The 17,808-nt window shown below is 48.2% G+C and overlaps 5 protein-coding genes across 5 annotated transcripts; 2 read left to right on the forward strand and 3 right to left on the reverse strand.

Moving 5' to 3' along the window:
• Window positions 1-893: 893 nt before the first annotated feature.
• VFPPC_10669 (flavin-binding monooxygenase-like family protein) lies at window positions 894-3,016 on the reverse strand (the record flags this gene model as incomplete). The annotated part of the gene is made up of 5 exons (XM_018288994.1): window positions 894-1,028; window positions 1,094-1,989; window positions 2,085-2,159; window positions 2,214-2,822; window positions 2,974-3,016. The coding sequence occupies 5 exons, from the start codon at window positions 3,014-3,016 to the stop codon at window positions 894-896; spliced, it is 1,758 nt and encodes a 585-aa protein (XP_018138151.1).
• A 4,091-nt stretch (window positions 3,017-7,107) lies between these two features.
• VFPPC_14803 (corA-like mg2+ transporter protein domain-containing protein) lies at window positions 7,108-8,724 on the reverse strand (the record flags this gene model as incomplete). The annotated part of the gene is made up of 2 exons (XM_018292571.1): window positions 7,108-8,069; window positions 8,121-8,724. The coding sequence occupies 2 exons, from the start codon at window positions 8,722-8,724 to the stop codon at window positions 7,108-7,110; spliced, it is 1,566 nt and encodes a 521-aa protein (XP_018138153.1).
• A 1,637-nt stretch (window positions 8,725-10,361) lies between these two features.
• Window positions 10,362-12,056, forward strand: VFPPC_14804 (hypothetical protein; the record flags this gene model as incomplete). The annotated part of the gene is made up of 1 exon (XM_018292572.1): window positions 10,362-12,056. One exon carries the CDS (start codon window positions 10,362-10,364, stop codon window positions 12,054-12,056), a length of 1,695 nt encoding a protein of 564 aa, XP_018138154.1.
• A 1,899-nt stretch (window positions 12,057-13,955) lies between these two features.
• VFPPC_10671 (C6 transcription factor) lies at window positions 13,956-15,098 on the reverse strand (the record flags this gene model as incomplete). The annotated part of the gene is made up of 1 exon (XM_018288996.1): window positions 13,956-15,098. The coding sequence occupies one exon, from the start codon at window positions 15,096-15,098 to the stop codon at window positions 13,956-13,958; it is 1,143 nt and encodes a 380-aa protein (XP_018138155.1).
• Window positions 15,099-16,196: 1,098 nt separating this feature from the next.
• Window positions 16,197-17,653, forward strand: VFPPC_10672 (hypothetical protein; the record flags this gene model as incomplete). The annotated part of the gene is made up of 3 exons (XM_018288997.1): window positions 16,197-16,684; window positions 16,733-17,314; window positions 17,365-17,653. The coding sequence occupies 3 exons, from the start codon at window positions 16,197-16,199 to the stop codon at window positions 17,651-17,653; spliced, it is 1,359 nt and encodes a 452-aa protein (XP_018138156.1).
• Between the last annotated feature and the right edge of the window lie 155 nt (window positions 17,654-17,808).

Genomic DNA, 17,808 nt, shown 5'->3' on the forward strand with positions numbered 1-17,808 from the left:
GGAGGATGTTTGCAATGTCTGAACAGATAACTAGAGCCAATGGTCGCCAAGTTGACCCAACCACGGCCTGTATCTTGGCAAATTCCAAAATGTTCAAGCCTCAAACTCACGGGAAAAAGCCTACCAGATATGGGTAAAAACGTTCGAGGTATACAGGTACAAGCTTGATTTCCAGGTTGATGATAACGGTGTTCCTCGTTACCACGGGGTGGACACTAAATACCTTATGATTTACAGGGTGAAATCATGGAGAACAGATGGCGCAAGGACGCCAAGATTTGATCATCCTCAAGAAACACAGGACGAAGTTGCTGATTTATTCCTCAAAGCGCTAGATCTTTCTAATCTCTCACCAATGGGGAGGCCTGGGTGGATAGTCACAACGCGCGGAGTGCCCGCACTTGCGGAGGATTATAAGAATGAATTCTTTGGCACTCTGCACTTCGGCCAATTTGGGTAATAGCAGAAGAGCACGAGACATATCATGTCGAACATAGTTCTTACATCTAGTATGTGTCGTTATCTTTAATCAAAATATCATATAACTCTATTCTTTGAAGGACTATACCGTCCATTAATGTGATTCAAGTTGACCATCAGGGCGAAGAGTCGACGGCCAAAGTTAAACCCCTGCCATTTGTCTAGCGAATGTTTGCAGATTCTTGGATATGTATCTGATAAAGTACCGTAATGTAGTGGTAACAAAACAACCCGCACTTCCGATTTTGCATGGCGTCGAGGATGCTCGATAAAGGAGGTGATAAGCTTATAGACGTGCTTAACAATGCACAGCGGGTGACTTCACCCACAGGCAGCTAATAAGCGGGTAGATATATACAAGTTGCAAAAGAACAAAGAAAAGATCATTTCGGCGGTCAACTCGGGACCCCAAATCAAGACTGTGCGTCCGGCTTAGCAACCACACTCAACCACTCGTCGTTGATGCCACGATAATCCTCCACGCCGTACGACTTCAATGCTTCAGACAGAATTCCACCTTTCCGGCGCGGGTCCAGACCCAGATCGTGCTGCAACAGGTCAAGATAGGAAAGGGCGTCGAAAACGAAAGCGGGCGCTTTGTTTCCCAATCAACGGGGTATCGCCACTTCCCAAATCGATTGTGCAGGACCGTCTCGTACCGGAGCTGGTGCAACGCCGTCGGGTCATCAACAATTGCGGCTGGATCTTGCTTTAAAAGTGTAGAGAAATATGCACTTATCCATAGACCTTGTACGTGCGCGGTAATTGAGTTGCAAATACTGCTGACCATGCCAGCGAAGACGATGTCGCGATGACGAAGAAACTTCTCCGATGTTGGCACCATAAATCGGGATAGCATATAAGATGGGGAGTCATGGTGCGGAAGAGTTCTTTTCTCGGAGTCTGATCCGGTATCGTCTCCGGTCGAGAGAGGGATATACTTCTCACAGCATGGCGGCTGTGTCTGGAGACGTGGGAAGCGTGACAAAATCTCCCCATCCACCTCCTCAATAGTAGTTTGCAGCCTCTCAATATCCTCTTGTATAGGTGGATTGCTGTCTGAGGAAAGAGGAATTCCGAGATGTCTCTCAATTCCTTTTGGGAGAAATTTGATCGGTGGCGTTTGTTTCCAACCTGTGTGTGCCAGTATCATGTCTGAATCAAAACTACTTCCGTCGGACAAATGTACTTTGCTTGGGCTGAGATGATCAATCTCACCAACATGAATGGTGACGTTGCCGCTCCTTACTATCTCGAAGAAGTCCGTTTCGTAATTTAGGATGCTAAGGCTGGTTGAGGTGAACATAGCTGGCATCCATGGTTTCAGTTTCGCTGTTTCCGGGTGAGTGTCGTAGGCGTTGAGGGTTAAAACATCATTTCCGAGCATTTTCCAAAAGCCGTTCGTAACAACTCGACCGATGGAAGTCCCATGCAGAAAGCCACGGACCCAACCAAATCCATCGGCATTACCCCATATGCATGGACTAAACCAGGTGAGAATACGGGTGGCTGTGGATTGCGCAAGTTAGATTCATTGGCACGCATCTAATAAGGGTACGAAAACCTTCAAGTTCCTTCTGGTCGAAAGGGTATTTGATACTCACTTGTTAGCTTCTCCAACCACATCTTAAACGGCGTTACGTGAGAAGGAGACATCCAACACGGTCCATGACCAGAAGCTGTTCCATTATTAGTAGGGATTAAGCATAGCCGTAGTCTGCGAACACATTTACCTCGAACAATCCAATGAACCTTGACGCCGGCCTTGGCGTAAGAATAGACAGCATCCCAGGCGAGTTTGGAGGCACCGAATATCGTAGCTGACGTCGCTGTTTCCAGTGTCTCTCTATTCTGGAGAAATCGTTTACCGTGAAAGATCTTGCCTCCAAAATCCTCTTGGCCATCGAATCGTGGAATATTTGGCTCTGAGGTTAAGCCAGTGGCAACAATCAGTCGTCGAGCATATACCTTGTATACGGTTTCGTCTGCGTTGGAGACTGATAGAATCCAACCCCCGCTGCCACTTTCCTGATGCTCAGCATCTAGAACCTTTGAACTCAATCGTATCAACGAGTTGATTGCGAATCTTTCGGCATAGGCCGTCAAATATGCATTGAGAACCTGCCCAGGAATATGTTGTCCTGTGTCTACCCTAAATTGCTCACGGTCCAAAGGGAAATCAGGAAACTCGTAGGTTCCCACCAGATTGTTGCTCTTCAGGTCCGGGTACAGCCGCTCATTTGCCCATGTTCCCCCAAGAGAAGCCTGGGAATCGAAGATTACAAGGGAAGCGCCTGGCTGTGTGCAGTGATATTGCTTCGCAGCGGCCAAGCCGTACAGGCCTAAAACACTGTGGTCAGCGACTTCATCTGTGAACCTCACTAGCAGTGTTTAAATCGGTGTGACAAAAAGCACAGAATCTGCGCTTCTTGGGGAGAAGCAACAGAATGAATAAGACGAAAATGCAAAAGCATCACCCCATCACACACTTACCAGCACCAATGACAACACAATCAAATTGCTCTAGCGATTCCATGATGTGTATACCAGAAATCTGGTTGCCGTAGTGGCACAATGTTATTCTCGTTTATGAATGCTGATGTCGGTGATAAGTTACAAAGTTTTGTGAATTTTCGTACAGAATGAGGAGTGTGAGACGGAGAATACCGGTGAAGCCATTTGTTTTTATATAAATGTCCTTCATATATTGCAAAGTTAGGTATAGTTAGAGTGCTAAATTATCTGGTATTGCAAGCCCTACAGCCACTGTCAGAGTTCCGAAAGTGCCGAATCGCTGTCATCGCTGTCAATACGCGGTAAAACAAGCCGTATCCCCTGATTAACGGAACATTGAACTTATCCAGCGTCTGTTGCAACTGAGACAGTGTCCCAGTGTATAACACCTGCGGTGCTGTCTGTGGGCTGTGTCTCACATTACGCAGCAATCTTCCAAGACATTGGCGAGTCAGGTCCCGTTGCCGACTGCTGCCGATTATAGGGTCTGCTTCGACATCCCGCTCTCCAACAAGTCAACGGATGTAAGTAAGATAACTAAGACCTTCTCTCTGCATGGGCGGAACGCTTGCTTTTGCGAGATCGAATGACTGAGCGGCCAACTGTCTTTGATGAAACACTTACTTCTATTAGGGCGACGGCTTCAAGTCGCCCCTGGTAAAAGAGGCACCAGCAACACAGAGTTGAAAGTAGGCGCCATGAATTAATATTAGGGGAGTCAATTTATCCATGTCTTGATTTCTTCATCAACCGATCTTGACAGGTTCCGATAACAGTTGAGTGCTGTGTTGTTAGCTGTCTGAGTGGTCAAAAAGCGGCTGCAAGAAAGGTCAAGTGTTTACATACATTAACGAAGGTCCGAGCCAAATTTCTTGGCAACTACCAAAAGCCCTATGTTAGTCCAAATCGGTACACACTTTGGACCCCTTAATTTACTTGCAGAACTGTTTCACAGGCCGTCCAATGATGGCCACCGAGCATCATCCCGCAATCATGTTTGAGACTCTAATAGACAGTCTTCAACCCTGCGACTGAACTACTTGGCCCATTGTACTAGGTATACTTACACTATTTGCCCGAGCGCATTGACAGCCCTGAACGAAGAGATGAATATAATAATACGGGACATATATTACAATGTGCGACATGTATACTGAGCTAATGATCCAGATTACCGGTCCGAACTCTTCTGAGCAATCAATCACCGCACACGCATGACGAAGATATTGACCTTCAGATATTACATGCCGGAATATCGCACGGTTCGCGCGTGTTAGAACATATTCCTTGTCACGGTTGCAATCGTTCTGGGGTAGCTCCCAGAGTCCAAATCAAGACACAATATACATTATATTGCGTAACATTACAAGTCGTAGATGTCAGAAACATGAAAGACAGGCCGACTTAGACTGCGTTGTATTAGGTGGCCCGGGCACCCGTCGCAACCAAGGTTAATGGCCAAAATATCCCAAGCGCCTACAGTTAAGGGCCGGGGGAAAACTTCAGCTTAATTACCCCAGGATTAAAACCCACTTGATGATATTACCCCAACATTTGGAGAACAAGGCTCATAGCATGTATCTCGATAGATTGGCGACATGTTAGCCGAAAGGGCAAAGATTGTACAAAGTAGTCCGGTGCCGATCTGTCCAAGGATGTACGCATGGAGAGTTATGCCTCAGATCTGAAGAAAGTGAGTCACAAACCAGCAACACATAAAGAGGAAGAGAAGCCACATTTCACCTGGAGCATACCAACTCCCGATATCAACCCCATCGTTTATTGTATCGCTTATCCAAATACTTCCCTGCAGGTCAACTATGACTGTTCTTTTCCCACGAGATGGGGCTGCTGATGCAGTCGCCGCATTCAACAAGTTTGCAACCGAAGCATGGACGCTGTGTGCACTTGCTCTGTGTGTGACCATTCTTAGGACGTATGCTAAAGCCACGTCTGTGGGTTGGAAACGTCTCCAAGCTGATGATTATCTAGCTTGGGTGGGAGCTGTCAGTAGTATATTGTTGGGCGATCGGTTGTCTGAGGCTGACTCGTAGTACAGATCTGCTTCGGAATTGAGACCGGTCTGGCATACTGTGTAGGAAGTATTGCCCATGGACTCGCGAATAACGGCATGAGTGATGAGCAGAGGGCCGCGCTGTCTCCCACCGACCCAGAGTACCATCTGAGGTAGAAATCAACTGAGTAAACCGCACTTTACTTGCGATTATAAGCTGAACGTCTCTCAGAGTGATTGGATCAAAGATTCAAGTTTCCGGGTGGTCAACATATACCCTACTGCTATGGGCACTCAAAGCCTCGCTATTAATGTTTTATACTCGACTAACGGTATGAGATACTCTGACCCTTACACCTCTCCAAATCGAATCTCTACTAAGCTAAAGCTATAGGATGGCGTTAGCCGTTTCTACCGGTTGCAAATTCGTATCGGCTTCGGCGTTCTTGCTCTTAGTTTGGTTGTTGTCATGGCCAACCTATTTCTTACATGCCGTCCATTCCATCGGTATTGGCAAATAAACCCTAATCCAGGCAGTATGTGTTCGCAGCAAGCTTTCGATATCACACTGCTAACCACGGTATCAAATAGATGCTTGCCAGCCAGCTATATCTAGCCAGATAGTATGGGTCTGTCTCGCTTTCAACGTATTGACAGACTTGTACTTGTTATCTATACCTATTCCAATGCTCTGGTCGTCCGGCCTCAAACTAGGAAAGAAGATTGGCCTCATAATTCTATTTAGCAGCGGATTGCTTGTGATTATTTCCGCCACCCTCCGCTGTATACTTATTGTTACTGTGAGATTTTGTTTGCAGAGGCCTCGAAAACCCATTGCTAACACTTCCCATAGGATCCATTGAACGGGGCGGCAAACGCTGGCTCTTGGGCCGTCCGAGAAAGCTTCGTGGCAGTTATCACAACGAACCTGCCCCTGATCTTCCCCCTTATAAGAAAATTTCTCCCGAGTGTGTTGGACCCCATTCGCAGTTCGTTGGGCCAATCCCAAAAACCGAGTAACATCAGGACGGACCCAATACAGACTATTGGCGGCGGACAATATAGCGGCCGTCGTCGCGGATCCCAAACCGATACCTCGGTCACCAAGTCTCTTGGCGATAGCGACGGAACAGATTGCGAGTCATCACATCAAATATATCGGCATGAGAAGTGAACTTCTCTCTAGATGTGCTTCTAGTGGGAGAGTCTGCGAGAGGACATCGAAGATGCAGCCGATCCCTACATACAAGATACCCAGATAATACCGACTACATTGCCGAGCTACAAAACGCATTCTTGTATATATTGAGCGTGGAGTACGTCAGCGGCACACTTATTGCCTTCTCCCATTTTTCTAATGTTGGCTAGGCTGGAAATTGACAGTACCTTCAAAGCTGAGCTAAATGTTTGTTAAGACGACACTTTTACAGCAAACTATGCTGTGCATATTGTTAATAAAGGCGCTATTATTGTAAATTAATAAGTACTAGAAAGTACCATTATACACATTGTATTTAAATGATATGTTTTAATAAATTTCAAGTATTAGTTATCTCCTTTCTAAAAGTTTACTCAACCTCCCCGGCTAGTTGAGCACACTAGACGAAAAAATGGGGGCAGATCAACGTGCGAGCGTATCGTGTTTTTCTGAGTCGTCATAACATAACAATATGCACATATGAACCCCTGAACACCATCCTCAAAGCAGGAAGCGTCCTAGATTGGTGTCACCGACATGACGGGCAATGCGTGAACCTGCTGCTGCGACAAGCATCAGACCCAATGCGACCCTTGTAAGGTTCGCAAAGAACAGTATTTACTCTCTGCCTTACTTGCTGCCTACTCAATTCTCGGGTTTTAAGATATGGCAATGCCGTGTCCAGCACGGAGATGCCTAAAGAACTTGTACAGCCGTTCCCATCTGTCAATGGAATATCACTTGGACTATCGCTCTGTTTCAGCGAAAGGTTCCCTTGTGCTGGTCAAACGGGGTAACAGTCAGTTTCTTTAACACCATCTATCAGACAAGTAGAACTCCAGTAGCATTGAAAGGACCATCGAAGTGACGAACCAGCGGATACAAGCCGTAGATCTGAGCATCAAACCGTGCCATTTGTCTTACCAATGCTAGTTCTCCCCAGTTCTTGGCTGCCTCCGCCGCCTCTCATCCGATTGTATCCAGAGTTCTCAGCAAACGTCGACGGACTCCATTTAGCAGCGTCATCATATCCCAGCTCTAGCAATGTCGCTAGCAGAAAGATGCCCAGCGCAAGAGGTGCCGCCACCTCCCAGTACTTCCCAAAGTCACTCGATCCGGGAGCAAAAGTGCCAGGCATGCTGAAGATCCCAGCAACATAGGCGAGAGGTATGAATAACAAGCCGATGAAACTGAGCGTCCTCCCGCCCTTCGTTGCACGCAGGGACCTCTGGGCTTCAATCAAGGCCTGCCTGGTGCCAGACATGCTGGCAAGGCCTGTGATTGAGTTGATCATCACCTCTGTACGAGCCTTGCAGTCGTTGAAGCGCATGTAAATGTACTGGAAGTCGGCGTCATCATCCCACATTCTGAGAGAGCGCTCAGGACGAGACATTGGGATGCCTAGGTTGAGCAATGCAGCCTCGGTGTCCTCAATGTATTCACAGCAACGACGATGGAGTCCTTGAAGGTCACTCCATTCTTTCTCAATTTCTGTGAACCGTTCCAGCTCTTTTAAAGAGTCACGGCGTGATAAAGACCAGTGTCTATTCGATAGTATGGATGCTGTATATGCTACGACTTGCATGTAATGAGAAGCTGCGATCTTCCTCATGAAGTATGACGCGGTCTGGGGATCGTCGGCATCGTGCAGGAGGTCGGAGTGATGTTTGAAGTAAAATGCCAAATCATCAAACATTGAGGTCCTTGGCGGCCCTTGCGTTGGTTTTGTAGACATCGCAGAGTTCTTGATGAAACTTGGATAGCCACCTTGAAAGGGTTCAGTTGAGACAGACTTCATCTCAACGCGGTCTTCAGGCGCACCGATCCAAACCCGTTCGATGGGTGGATCGCATAATATTATCGCTGTATGATCAGTTGGGTCTTCAGAAATAATCCTCAGATATCATGACGTACCATTCCATGCATCTCCTGAGCACCTCTGTGACCAAAACGAACATTTGCGACGGGCGATGGCGGTATGCTGATATTTTCCGCTTAGTCTTGTGATGCCAATGTGTCGTGCAGTTCTAGCGCAATGCATGTAGAAACTAGTAGGTTGTTGACTCAAATGAAGCATCTCGTAGTACTTGATCTGAAAGTTGTCTTCAAGGTCGAGCTGCGAGGGCAGCCTCACTGTGTCATGGAACCTGTTGTGCTTTGAGGTGTAGACTACGGGCCGCTCATGTCGCATGAAGAAAGATGGCTCGATAGAGAAATGGGATCGTAATATCTCAACGACCTTTGGTGTCAGCCCTTCAACGACATAAATAGTACGATTCCTGGATGTTGATCTCGGTTCTTTGAGGTGGTCGCTCAGTGTATCGATAGTGTGAATGTTTGAGCTTTCCCAAGCTCCATACTGCGACAAGCAAAGTACAAGGACTCGTGGATTCTGTATTTCGCTATCGAAAGAGATTACTGGATATTGTGTGTCTCTGTGCCTCAGAGTGGGATCCAGAGCCCAGAACTCTGAGGCTCCAGAGGTCCAGTCCTTCAGTTGGGGAGGTTGCTGGGACATTATGGAATCTTCTGAATAGATAGCCATGTGTCAGAAATTAAGTTTGAGGGAAGGACTTTACGGAAATTGACATTCAAATATCAGTTGGCCGCATACACCCACTGCGCACTGTGAGGAATAGGCCTTGCATGGTGGCGCTTTACAATGGTCACCTATGTGACACCAGCTGTATGGTAAGAAATACAAGATTTCGCTGCAACGATCTGAAGTTGGATATTCAGGTATTTAAACCGACTGTTTTATACCTTGTTGCTCGACAGGATTAGGTGTGAGACAAATGCCCTCGAATCGCATCCAAACATGTGGTCATATTGGTGAGGGGACATGGCTGCAGCAGCTGAAGCAGCCGTCAAATAGTCTGTTTTTTCCTTCTTTTTCCTGAATGCGGCGTGCTTTTATTGTCTTTCCAGTGTGCCACTGCAGCTGTGGTCGCTACAAGCAGCTTCTCACACTACAGCAGGACCTCTTTCTACACCTCTGCAACGCCATTCAATGGGCAATATCAGCGCCGGAAGCACACAAGAATTTCCTGAAAGTATATCAGTGTCTATTAGTATCTGTAAATGTCATTCATATCCATTTCTGGGAAAGATTTGCTCTGACATTTGCATCTGCCTTTCGAGCATCAACGCTACCCATCCAACCCGCCCAGGCACAACAGTAGAGCTCTTGAGGCATAAGAAACTAATCTTGCCAATTAGCCTCTATATGAACAGGGACGTGCGTTCTTAGGAGACAGCTTAAATAGCAGTAGCACCTAGTGCCTGACAACAGATTAGCCCAATCCAATATTGCCACCATTTCACCCAGTACTGTCTTGTATGTGTGGATAGGGTCACTCTCAGTCTTCAAGTGTATTCTATGTCCAATGCCAAATTTGCGTCTAATTACTCAACTGCGGTTATCGAACAAGTAAAGCCAGTCTTACAATGTGTTGCTTTGCGAGAAACTTAGCGTACGCAGCCGCGCAGCCGCGCCAAAGAACCACGAATAGTTCAGGAACATTGTCATGATTCGCGAATATACACTCACATAGGAAGGGGCCAGCCACTTTAGTCTTCCATGTAAACACATCAACATCAATTAACATTTGTCAATATTCGATAGCATAGTCCCTTAATTTTACTAGCCTCCCAGGTGTCCTGACACCCTGTCCGCCCTTCTCCGCCGATCTACTACACCACAGGCTAAACCCTTGATCACCCCAGGTAATGTCGACTAGCGGAATTAATTATATCTTCCGCGACTGATGCAACCACAATTTTTGAGGGGAAGTAAGCATGCATGCGGAGAATCTCCACCCCCACGGCAGTTCTCCAATAAGTCTGGTTGAACTTGGCTGCAGCTTTGGATTGGGAGCAAAATGCCGACGGCACGGAAGCTTGGAGGCTTCAATTTCGTAAACCTGATGTAGTTGTTCTCGTCTGTTCTCTTGGCAGCTTCTCCAAATCTCTGCGATATTGGCCCTTGAAGATGCGACGGCGTCCGCTCTTCAACTAAGCCTCTCCTCTCAGTACTTAAATACAATCAACAACACGGCCATGACTTGACAACTTCCAGCAACAAGTTTTCCCTTGCCAGTTATGGTTGGTCTCTAGTCTAATAGCAATTTGTTTTACTTGTACTCCCGGATCGCAATGACGATCAAGGCTATCCTCGGTGCCCGTTCATGGGGTTGCGTTGCATTGTTCCTCGGACTCACTGTAACGCCAACTGCTGCCGTGCCCAAGACAACCGTTGTCAATCCTCCCAGTACATTCTTCTCGACGAGCCTTCTTGCTTACTCTTCGACCCTGAATGTCGATCAGAGTGACGGAGATCTATGGCCAACAACATGGGCAGACGATGATCAGCTCTACACGGCCAATGGTGACGGTCGTGGGTTCTCCAGCAACCCTGACGACTTTGCCGATATCGTCGTGAATCGTATATCTGGACATCCTGACACGGGTATCTCCGGCGTAAGGCTGGCTGCAGGAGCGGCAGTAGGCCCTGTTTGGACTCAGGGCACGTATAACCGAAAGCCAACGGGCATCATCGCCGTTGATGGTGATGGCGACGGAAAAGATGAGCTCTACCTCGTTGTGCAGGACCTGAATTCCGGGCAAAATGGCCTGGCATTCAATGATGTTCCCGCCGCAAGTATTGCCCGATCGACCGACTACGGCGTAACATGGACGGCTACCAAAACTCCCATGTTTACGAACCACACCTTCACAACCGTCTTCTTCCTCGACTTTGGCAAGAGCAATTCGCGGGCCTCTGTCCTTGGAGCAAATGGAGCCAAGTACGTGTATGCTTATGGTTTGGATCGCAACTGGCGCGACTCTGTTATTGGATCTGTCGCAGATCCGCAGGACGTCTATCTCTCTCGAGCGCCCATCTCTGCAATTCAAGACATCACGAAATGGGAATTCTTCAGCGGCACTGCTTCCAAACCTAAATGGAGCAAGAGCATGGCCGACCGAAAACCCGTCCTCCACGACACGACCCGTGTATACCCCGGCGGTCAGACGACGGACGGATTCTCAGTCATCTCGCAGGGCAGTGTGGTGTACAACGCTCCTCTAAACAGATACATATACACCAGTTGGACAGACTACACGTTCAACTTTTACGAAGCTCCTCAGCCCTGGGGGCCATTCACACTTTTCGAATGGAAAGACTTTGGCGTGACGCCATGGTTTGGAATGAACACGACGAACCCCAAGAACGGGGGCTACGCAACCACCATTCCGTCCAAGTTCATTTCAGCAGACGGCACTCGAATGTGGGTTCAGTCGAACTGGTTCGTTGGCGCAGCACAAGGCAGCGACTGGAATTATGTCTTTTCGCTACGACAACTTGGTGTGGCCAAGTACAAGCCAAGCACCGCGTCAAACAAAGCTTGCAAGAATAACCTGGCCCTCTCTAAAGGAACTGTCCCGATCTGCAAGGCTGCTCATTACGGCAATCTCGACTATCTTAATGATAAATCTAGAGTCAGTGAAGACAGCTGGGATGGGTCGCAGAAGGACCTGGACCGATGGGGATACACCTGGCCCGTCAAGTATAACATGAACAGGGTTGTTTACACGACTGGCAATTCGTTCCCGGATGGGGGCTGGTTCTCAGGGAATCTGAAGGTTCAAGTTCGCCAAAACTTCAAATGGGTGGACGCGACGGGGTTGAAGGCTAGTCCTGCGTATCCGAATAACAACTCTGCTGTGCCGAACAAGGTGTTTACTTTTACGTTTGACAAGATTGCTGGTGATGGTGTGCAGATTATTGGGACGCCTGGTGGTTCAGCTACTTTTACTTCTATTGGCGAGTTGGAGGTTTACTTTAGTTAGATAGTGCTAGTTACAATATATTCAGGATTCAGAAGAAAGCAGTCGCCAAGTTAAATTGTGTGTGTATATTGTAGAAGCTACTGCGTCACAGGGCAACGCTTCATATCCTTCTCAGCAGGCCAAACCAACGGCGCCAAATACAGTCCCCCCTGCGCCCAGCCAGAATGAGACACAAAATTCTCGCCAGCAAAGCTAATTAATTCCAAGGCATGAGACTTGATGTGGCCAACACGATCCTTGACATCAAAATGGAACGGATCCTTGCTCACAAAGACATCCGTGCCGATGTACGCCTCCTGTGATGGCCGTGGCCCAATGAAGAGGTACCAATTATCGCCGTGTTTGTAAACCCACGGGGATTCAGTGACGCCGCCGCCCGTACCAGTGGTGGGATCAGTGTAGGCAGTCTTTCGATCACTCCAGTTAAGCAAGTCGTGGCTAGTTCTGTACATGACAGTGTGATGGCCACCGGTTGGGTTATCGTTTCCGCAGTAATACAGAACCCACTGGTTTCCGATACGTGTAACGAAGGGATCTCTTGCAGCGACGCCGTCTCGGAACAATGTACCCTTGGGGTTTCTCTTCCAGTGAAAGAGATCCTTTGAAGTCGCGAGATTGATCTCGGATGCTGCCCCGTCTGGGCCACCGCCACAGTAGAACATGTAGAACGTGTCGTGAACTTTGATGACATACGGTGCCCAGAGATGAGTTTCGCCGTATGATGGGTCGACGGTCAGAGCAAAGGGCTGCTTCGTCCACGGTCCATATAGCTGCGGTGCTGTGGCGTGTGCAAAGACGTGTTCGTTTTCGGGATCAGCTGGCTCTTCGTGGGTGATGCCAAACATGTGCCATGTGCCTGTCTTGTCGTCATGGATGAAGGTGTGGTCGTTGATGTACCACTTTGTGGGTTCTCCGATACTTGGATCGTAGATTTTTACAAAGTCTCCGATATTGGTGACTCCGAAGGGCGTGGTTCCGTCACTTACACATTCCGATCGAGGTTGGAATAATGCATTGGTAGGCGTTGCATAGGCTGTGGGATTGTTAGCTGATAGTCAGGCTAGACTACATGGCCTGACGAACCGAAATTGGGGTCAATACCAGTGACGCCAAGCATGGAAATAATAATGGTGTAAAACTTCATAATGATATTGTCTTCTTTTCTGCGCGTAGTTGTGTGTGATCGGGATGCTATTACAATATGCTGGATTACTGTCTTTATTATAGTGGAGGGTCGTCAAGTTCCAGCCATCTAGAATGGTCGTGAATCATAATGAATACGATAAAAGCAAGTAAACTGGTTCGCTGTATTCCAAGTCGACAAGGATGAAAGACACTGTTGACCTGTATTATCCGACGGAAACTCCAATGACGCAAACGAAATGACAATGAACACAATATTCAAGGGTTCTTAGGCAGCAATTCCATTATCATTACCCAGTGCTATCCCCCTACACACAGTCTTTGCAACTGGACAGTAAAAAGTGTGGTGTGAACTGCATTGTAACTCCATTGAGAAGGATCAATGACGATCCCCCGCATGCAACTCAACTCAAGTCAACTCAACCCGAGAATAACGAAAGTGTGGGGGTGGAGCAAGTCCCTCATCCGAGAAGCTAGTCATGACCAGGTAACGAAGAAAGGGTCCTCTGCAAGCTATCAGCCATTACCGACAAGGACGGGCTGTCTCGACAATCATCCCCAAAAGCCTCCTTTGCTAGCCTCAGCGTATCCCAAGTATCCTGGGAAGCAAACGGGGTGAGAAGCGGATTCGAAGCTCCAAGATGCGCCCCAAGCGATATTGCAAATATACTATGAAGAAGCCCAAGTCAGTCATAACTCAGTCCGCGGAAAATCACCCACATCTCCCCGAGCCGAAAACCACATCGAGCTCCATGCTCACCTTGCATATATGGTCCACTTGTTCGGCAGACAATACCCCAGTGCGCGGACTGCACTTCGGACAAACTCCCGAAACGACTTGAAGTAGAGACGGCAGCCGTTGGCCGTAGTCTCGGTTAGTTGCTTCGCTTCCATGACTTGAACAACAGCAGGCCAATAGAATGACACCATACACGCCCAATATTGAGTCCGCAGGAAGGGCGTCTGTAAGGAATGATCGTGATGCTTGTCGTCAAACTCGCGGGAGAAGCGGAGCGGCTCCGGTAAGAACGAGAACCATTGTTCGAGCTGAGACTCGAGTTCCTTGGCTATCAGGGGCGCATATTCCGCTGATCCGTCGGTTGAGATGGAAATGGCCGTGGTGTTTCGTCGCAGCATGCGTCGCATTGCAATTTCCGCGAGTAGGTATGTGATAACATCGTCGGATTGGACACTAGCGGTTGTTCCTGGTGAATCTGCAGGGAGCAAGGCTGCGTCGTTCTCGTAGGACCAGATGTCTGTTCCTGTTGGTAAAGGGATCTCTTCTTCCGTGTCCCATGCGTTGCTGTCCGCTAGCTGCAGCGGAATGACGAGTTCTCCTTCTATCAGTAATGCGATGCGGTATACTCGAATCCAGTGTTCTTGATGAACAAGGTCATGCTGCAAGGCGCCACTCATGTGAAGATTTTGTGCCTTTTTAATGGCCAGCATTGCAAGATCGTGTGCTTGTATAGGCTTTAGGAGCAGGTAGTAGTGAATGCTTGCCGCCACTAAGCATTGTACACTTCGCATGGTTTGTTCGAGGATCACTAGATGAAGCATCTCCATGGCCGCATTGAGATACATAGCATCCGGTCTGTCTTCTAGAGCCAAGCTGTGAGACTCATACTGAGCAATCGTCCCGCTGGCAAGAACCATGAGAACCAAGAATGTGTCTGTTCGTCGTTCAAATGCATTGGCCATGAACGACGAAATACACTCCGAGAACTTGTCCTCAAGTATTGGGTACCAAGGGTGGAGCTTGGATGAGAAACTCTGCAGCGCAGCCATAACCTTTCCATGCTGCAAGACAAACATGCTTGTTGTTGCAGATGTGGCCAGCGGCGCTGTCTGTTCCAACCGGACCATCATGCTGCCATAGTCTTCTCCCAGGCCAGCCATCTCCGTAAACGTACTTGTCTGAATTTTCATGTACGGAAACTCTTTTGCAGCTACATGTGGGCTCGCAGACGTACTTGGAGTATTCGCTGAAGCCCAGGGACTGGCAATGGAGCCTCTCTGGCTGCGTGGTCCATGGCCAGGTAACGCGGCTGGCGTTGTTGGCGCCAATGAGACTGTCTTTGCATTGACCAAATGCTCAATACGATTTAGCTGTGATCGTATTTGAATAATTTCATCTTCAACACTGTTTCACCAGTCAGCAGAGTGAGAGTTTCGCGGAGTTTCGGGGACTCAACGCCAAGAAATGTACCTGATTGCCGCGCGTTTATTTTCCTAGCGGTAATTACGATTAGCGCAGGCGGCTGTAGAAACATGATCGTTATTCCAATAGTATATCCACTCACCTCGGGATACCGACACACATAGTCCTTGGCTTCGCATGTTCCACAAGTCGGCTTACCACCATCACATCTTGTCCTGCGTGAACGGCACGCCTCGCACGCCAATACACGAAGACGCCTATTCTGTGTTCGAGTTTGAGGAGCCATCAATATCCACGAGGCAAATCGCGGACTGCAGTTGGCATGCCCGCAATATCAATATTTCAGATACTTTGTGCTGGACGGGACTCAATGACGCTTTCGTGATGGATGCGGAGAAGGTTTCAAAGTCCGCGGATTCCTTGTCTGGGTCTACAACTAGTGTCAGATGTACATTAGCTCCACGACTCAACGTGGGATGATTGTGGGGAAGATGGCGCTTGGAATTGTCTATTCGGTATTCGGTAGATTGCTTCCACGAAACATGGGAGAGTTCCACCATCCCACAGCTATCACAGGGATTTGCTGTTCCAAAAGAGGAACATGGCTGTTCAAAATGTAGCTCTTGATGAAAGTCGAGTTGCTACGTCACCCCACTGACGGCGCGGACTACTCTTGAGTTTTGAGAGATTGTAAGTTTGTGGATTAATGGGACTGAAAATTTGCAAGTCAGGACCGATTGTCTCGTGTGCAACATTTATTAGTTGCCACAGTCCGGAATAGTAGTTGGTCAACCTGGACGTAACAGGACACGAGCGTACTAAAGTCAAACATCAAAATGCTAGGATCCGACATCCTATCCGCTGTTTCTCAGCGAAAAACAGCTCGAAGTGCTCGAATCGCCAGCTGGGATCATTCCGGCCTGAACGAAGATGCATTTGTGGTTGAACCTGGCGAAACCGCCGTTCTAGCCGACATTGAAGGCCCAGGAACCATCACGCACTTATGGTTTGTCCAAACATGTCGTCGCATACTCGGTCCCGGTCTCATTCCATATCACAAATCGGGCGTTGCGATGCTCGAGATTGAGAATGGTCAAGGCGTCAACTACGAGGTGATGGATCCAGATTATTATCGCAAGGTGTTGATCAAGATGTATTGGGACCATTCTGAGACGCCCAATGTTCTGGCTCCCTTGGGTGATTTCTTCTGCGTTGGACATTCAATCGCAGCCAATTTCCAATCACTGCCATTCACTGCATCCGTGAAACCTACTGAAAACAACAAGTTTGGTGGTGCTGCAGCTTTGAACTGCTATCTTCCCATGTAAGTCGGCTTCAGTACCAGAAACAATACCAAGCTCACCATCGCCAGGCCATTCAACAAACACGCCCGAATCGAAGTCGAGAACCAAAATGACATCCCATACTTCCAATACTTCTACATAGACTACGATATTCAGCCCGAGCCTCACAACGCCGATACTCTGTTCTTCCACGCACACTGGCGACGCCAAAACCCCACACCGGGATGGGCACCACCAGACTTCCAGACCAACTCTCTCGAAACGCGGGTCCCCAATCTCGACGGCAAGAATAACTACGTCTTGCTGGAGACGACAGGTGCAGGCGCATACATCGGTTGCAATCACTCCGTCTACCATTTCCAGGGAACTTGGTGGGGAGAAGGCGACGACATGATCTTCATCGACGACGATACGTGGCCGCCGTCCATGCACGGCACAGGAAGCGAAGACTACTTCAGTCAGGGATGGGGCATGCAAAAGAACGCATTCCCGTTTGCTGGTACGATTGTACATGAGGGTGAGATGCCGCATTACCAGGTTTCGTATCGCTGGCATCTGCCTGATCCTGTACGATTCAACACCAAGATCAAGGTGACTATGGAACACGGACATGCCAATCATCTCAGCGACGATTGGACCACAACAGCATAGTAAGCTACATCGTTTTTTGATACACTGGGCTTTGTCTAACAGTGAATAGCTGGTACCAGACTCTTCCTGGGCCAAAGTTGGAAGTTCCACCGGTTTCTGAGCGTCTCCCTCTACGAGCTGAGGTCCCGCAGCCGCAACATGTTGAAAGGAAGGACCTGGATCAGGGTAGAATGAAGATGATCCAGCAGAGACAGGAGAGGTTGGATCAATTCATTGCAGACAAGATGGAGTGGTACGTGCGTCGGGCAAAGGATAGTCGAGCCAGGGCGGAAAAGCATAAGGAATACGCTGCCGATGTTCGGAAGCGCTACATGGATAGCATTAAAGGGTCCAAATAAGTAGTGTCATAGAAAATTAGATGAATAGAATGTGTTGTTCAACAAATGCATTGGTATCACCAGTACCCCAAAATCCGATGGAACCATCACAATGACGTATCACTTGGCCATTGTCGAAATTCCACACTAGTGCGTCTAATCCACCCTCAGCTATC

The sequence above is a fragment of the Pochonia chlamydosporia genome (genome assembly GCF_001653235.2).
Source record: "Pochonia chlamydosporia 170 chromosome Unknown PCv3seq00009, whole genome shotgun sequence".
NCBI classification, from domain to species: domain Eukaryota; kingdom Fungi; phylum Ascomycota; class Sordariomycetes; order Hypocreales; family Clavicipitaceae; genus Pochonia; species Pochonia chlamydosporia.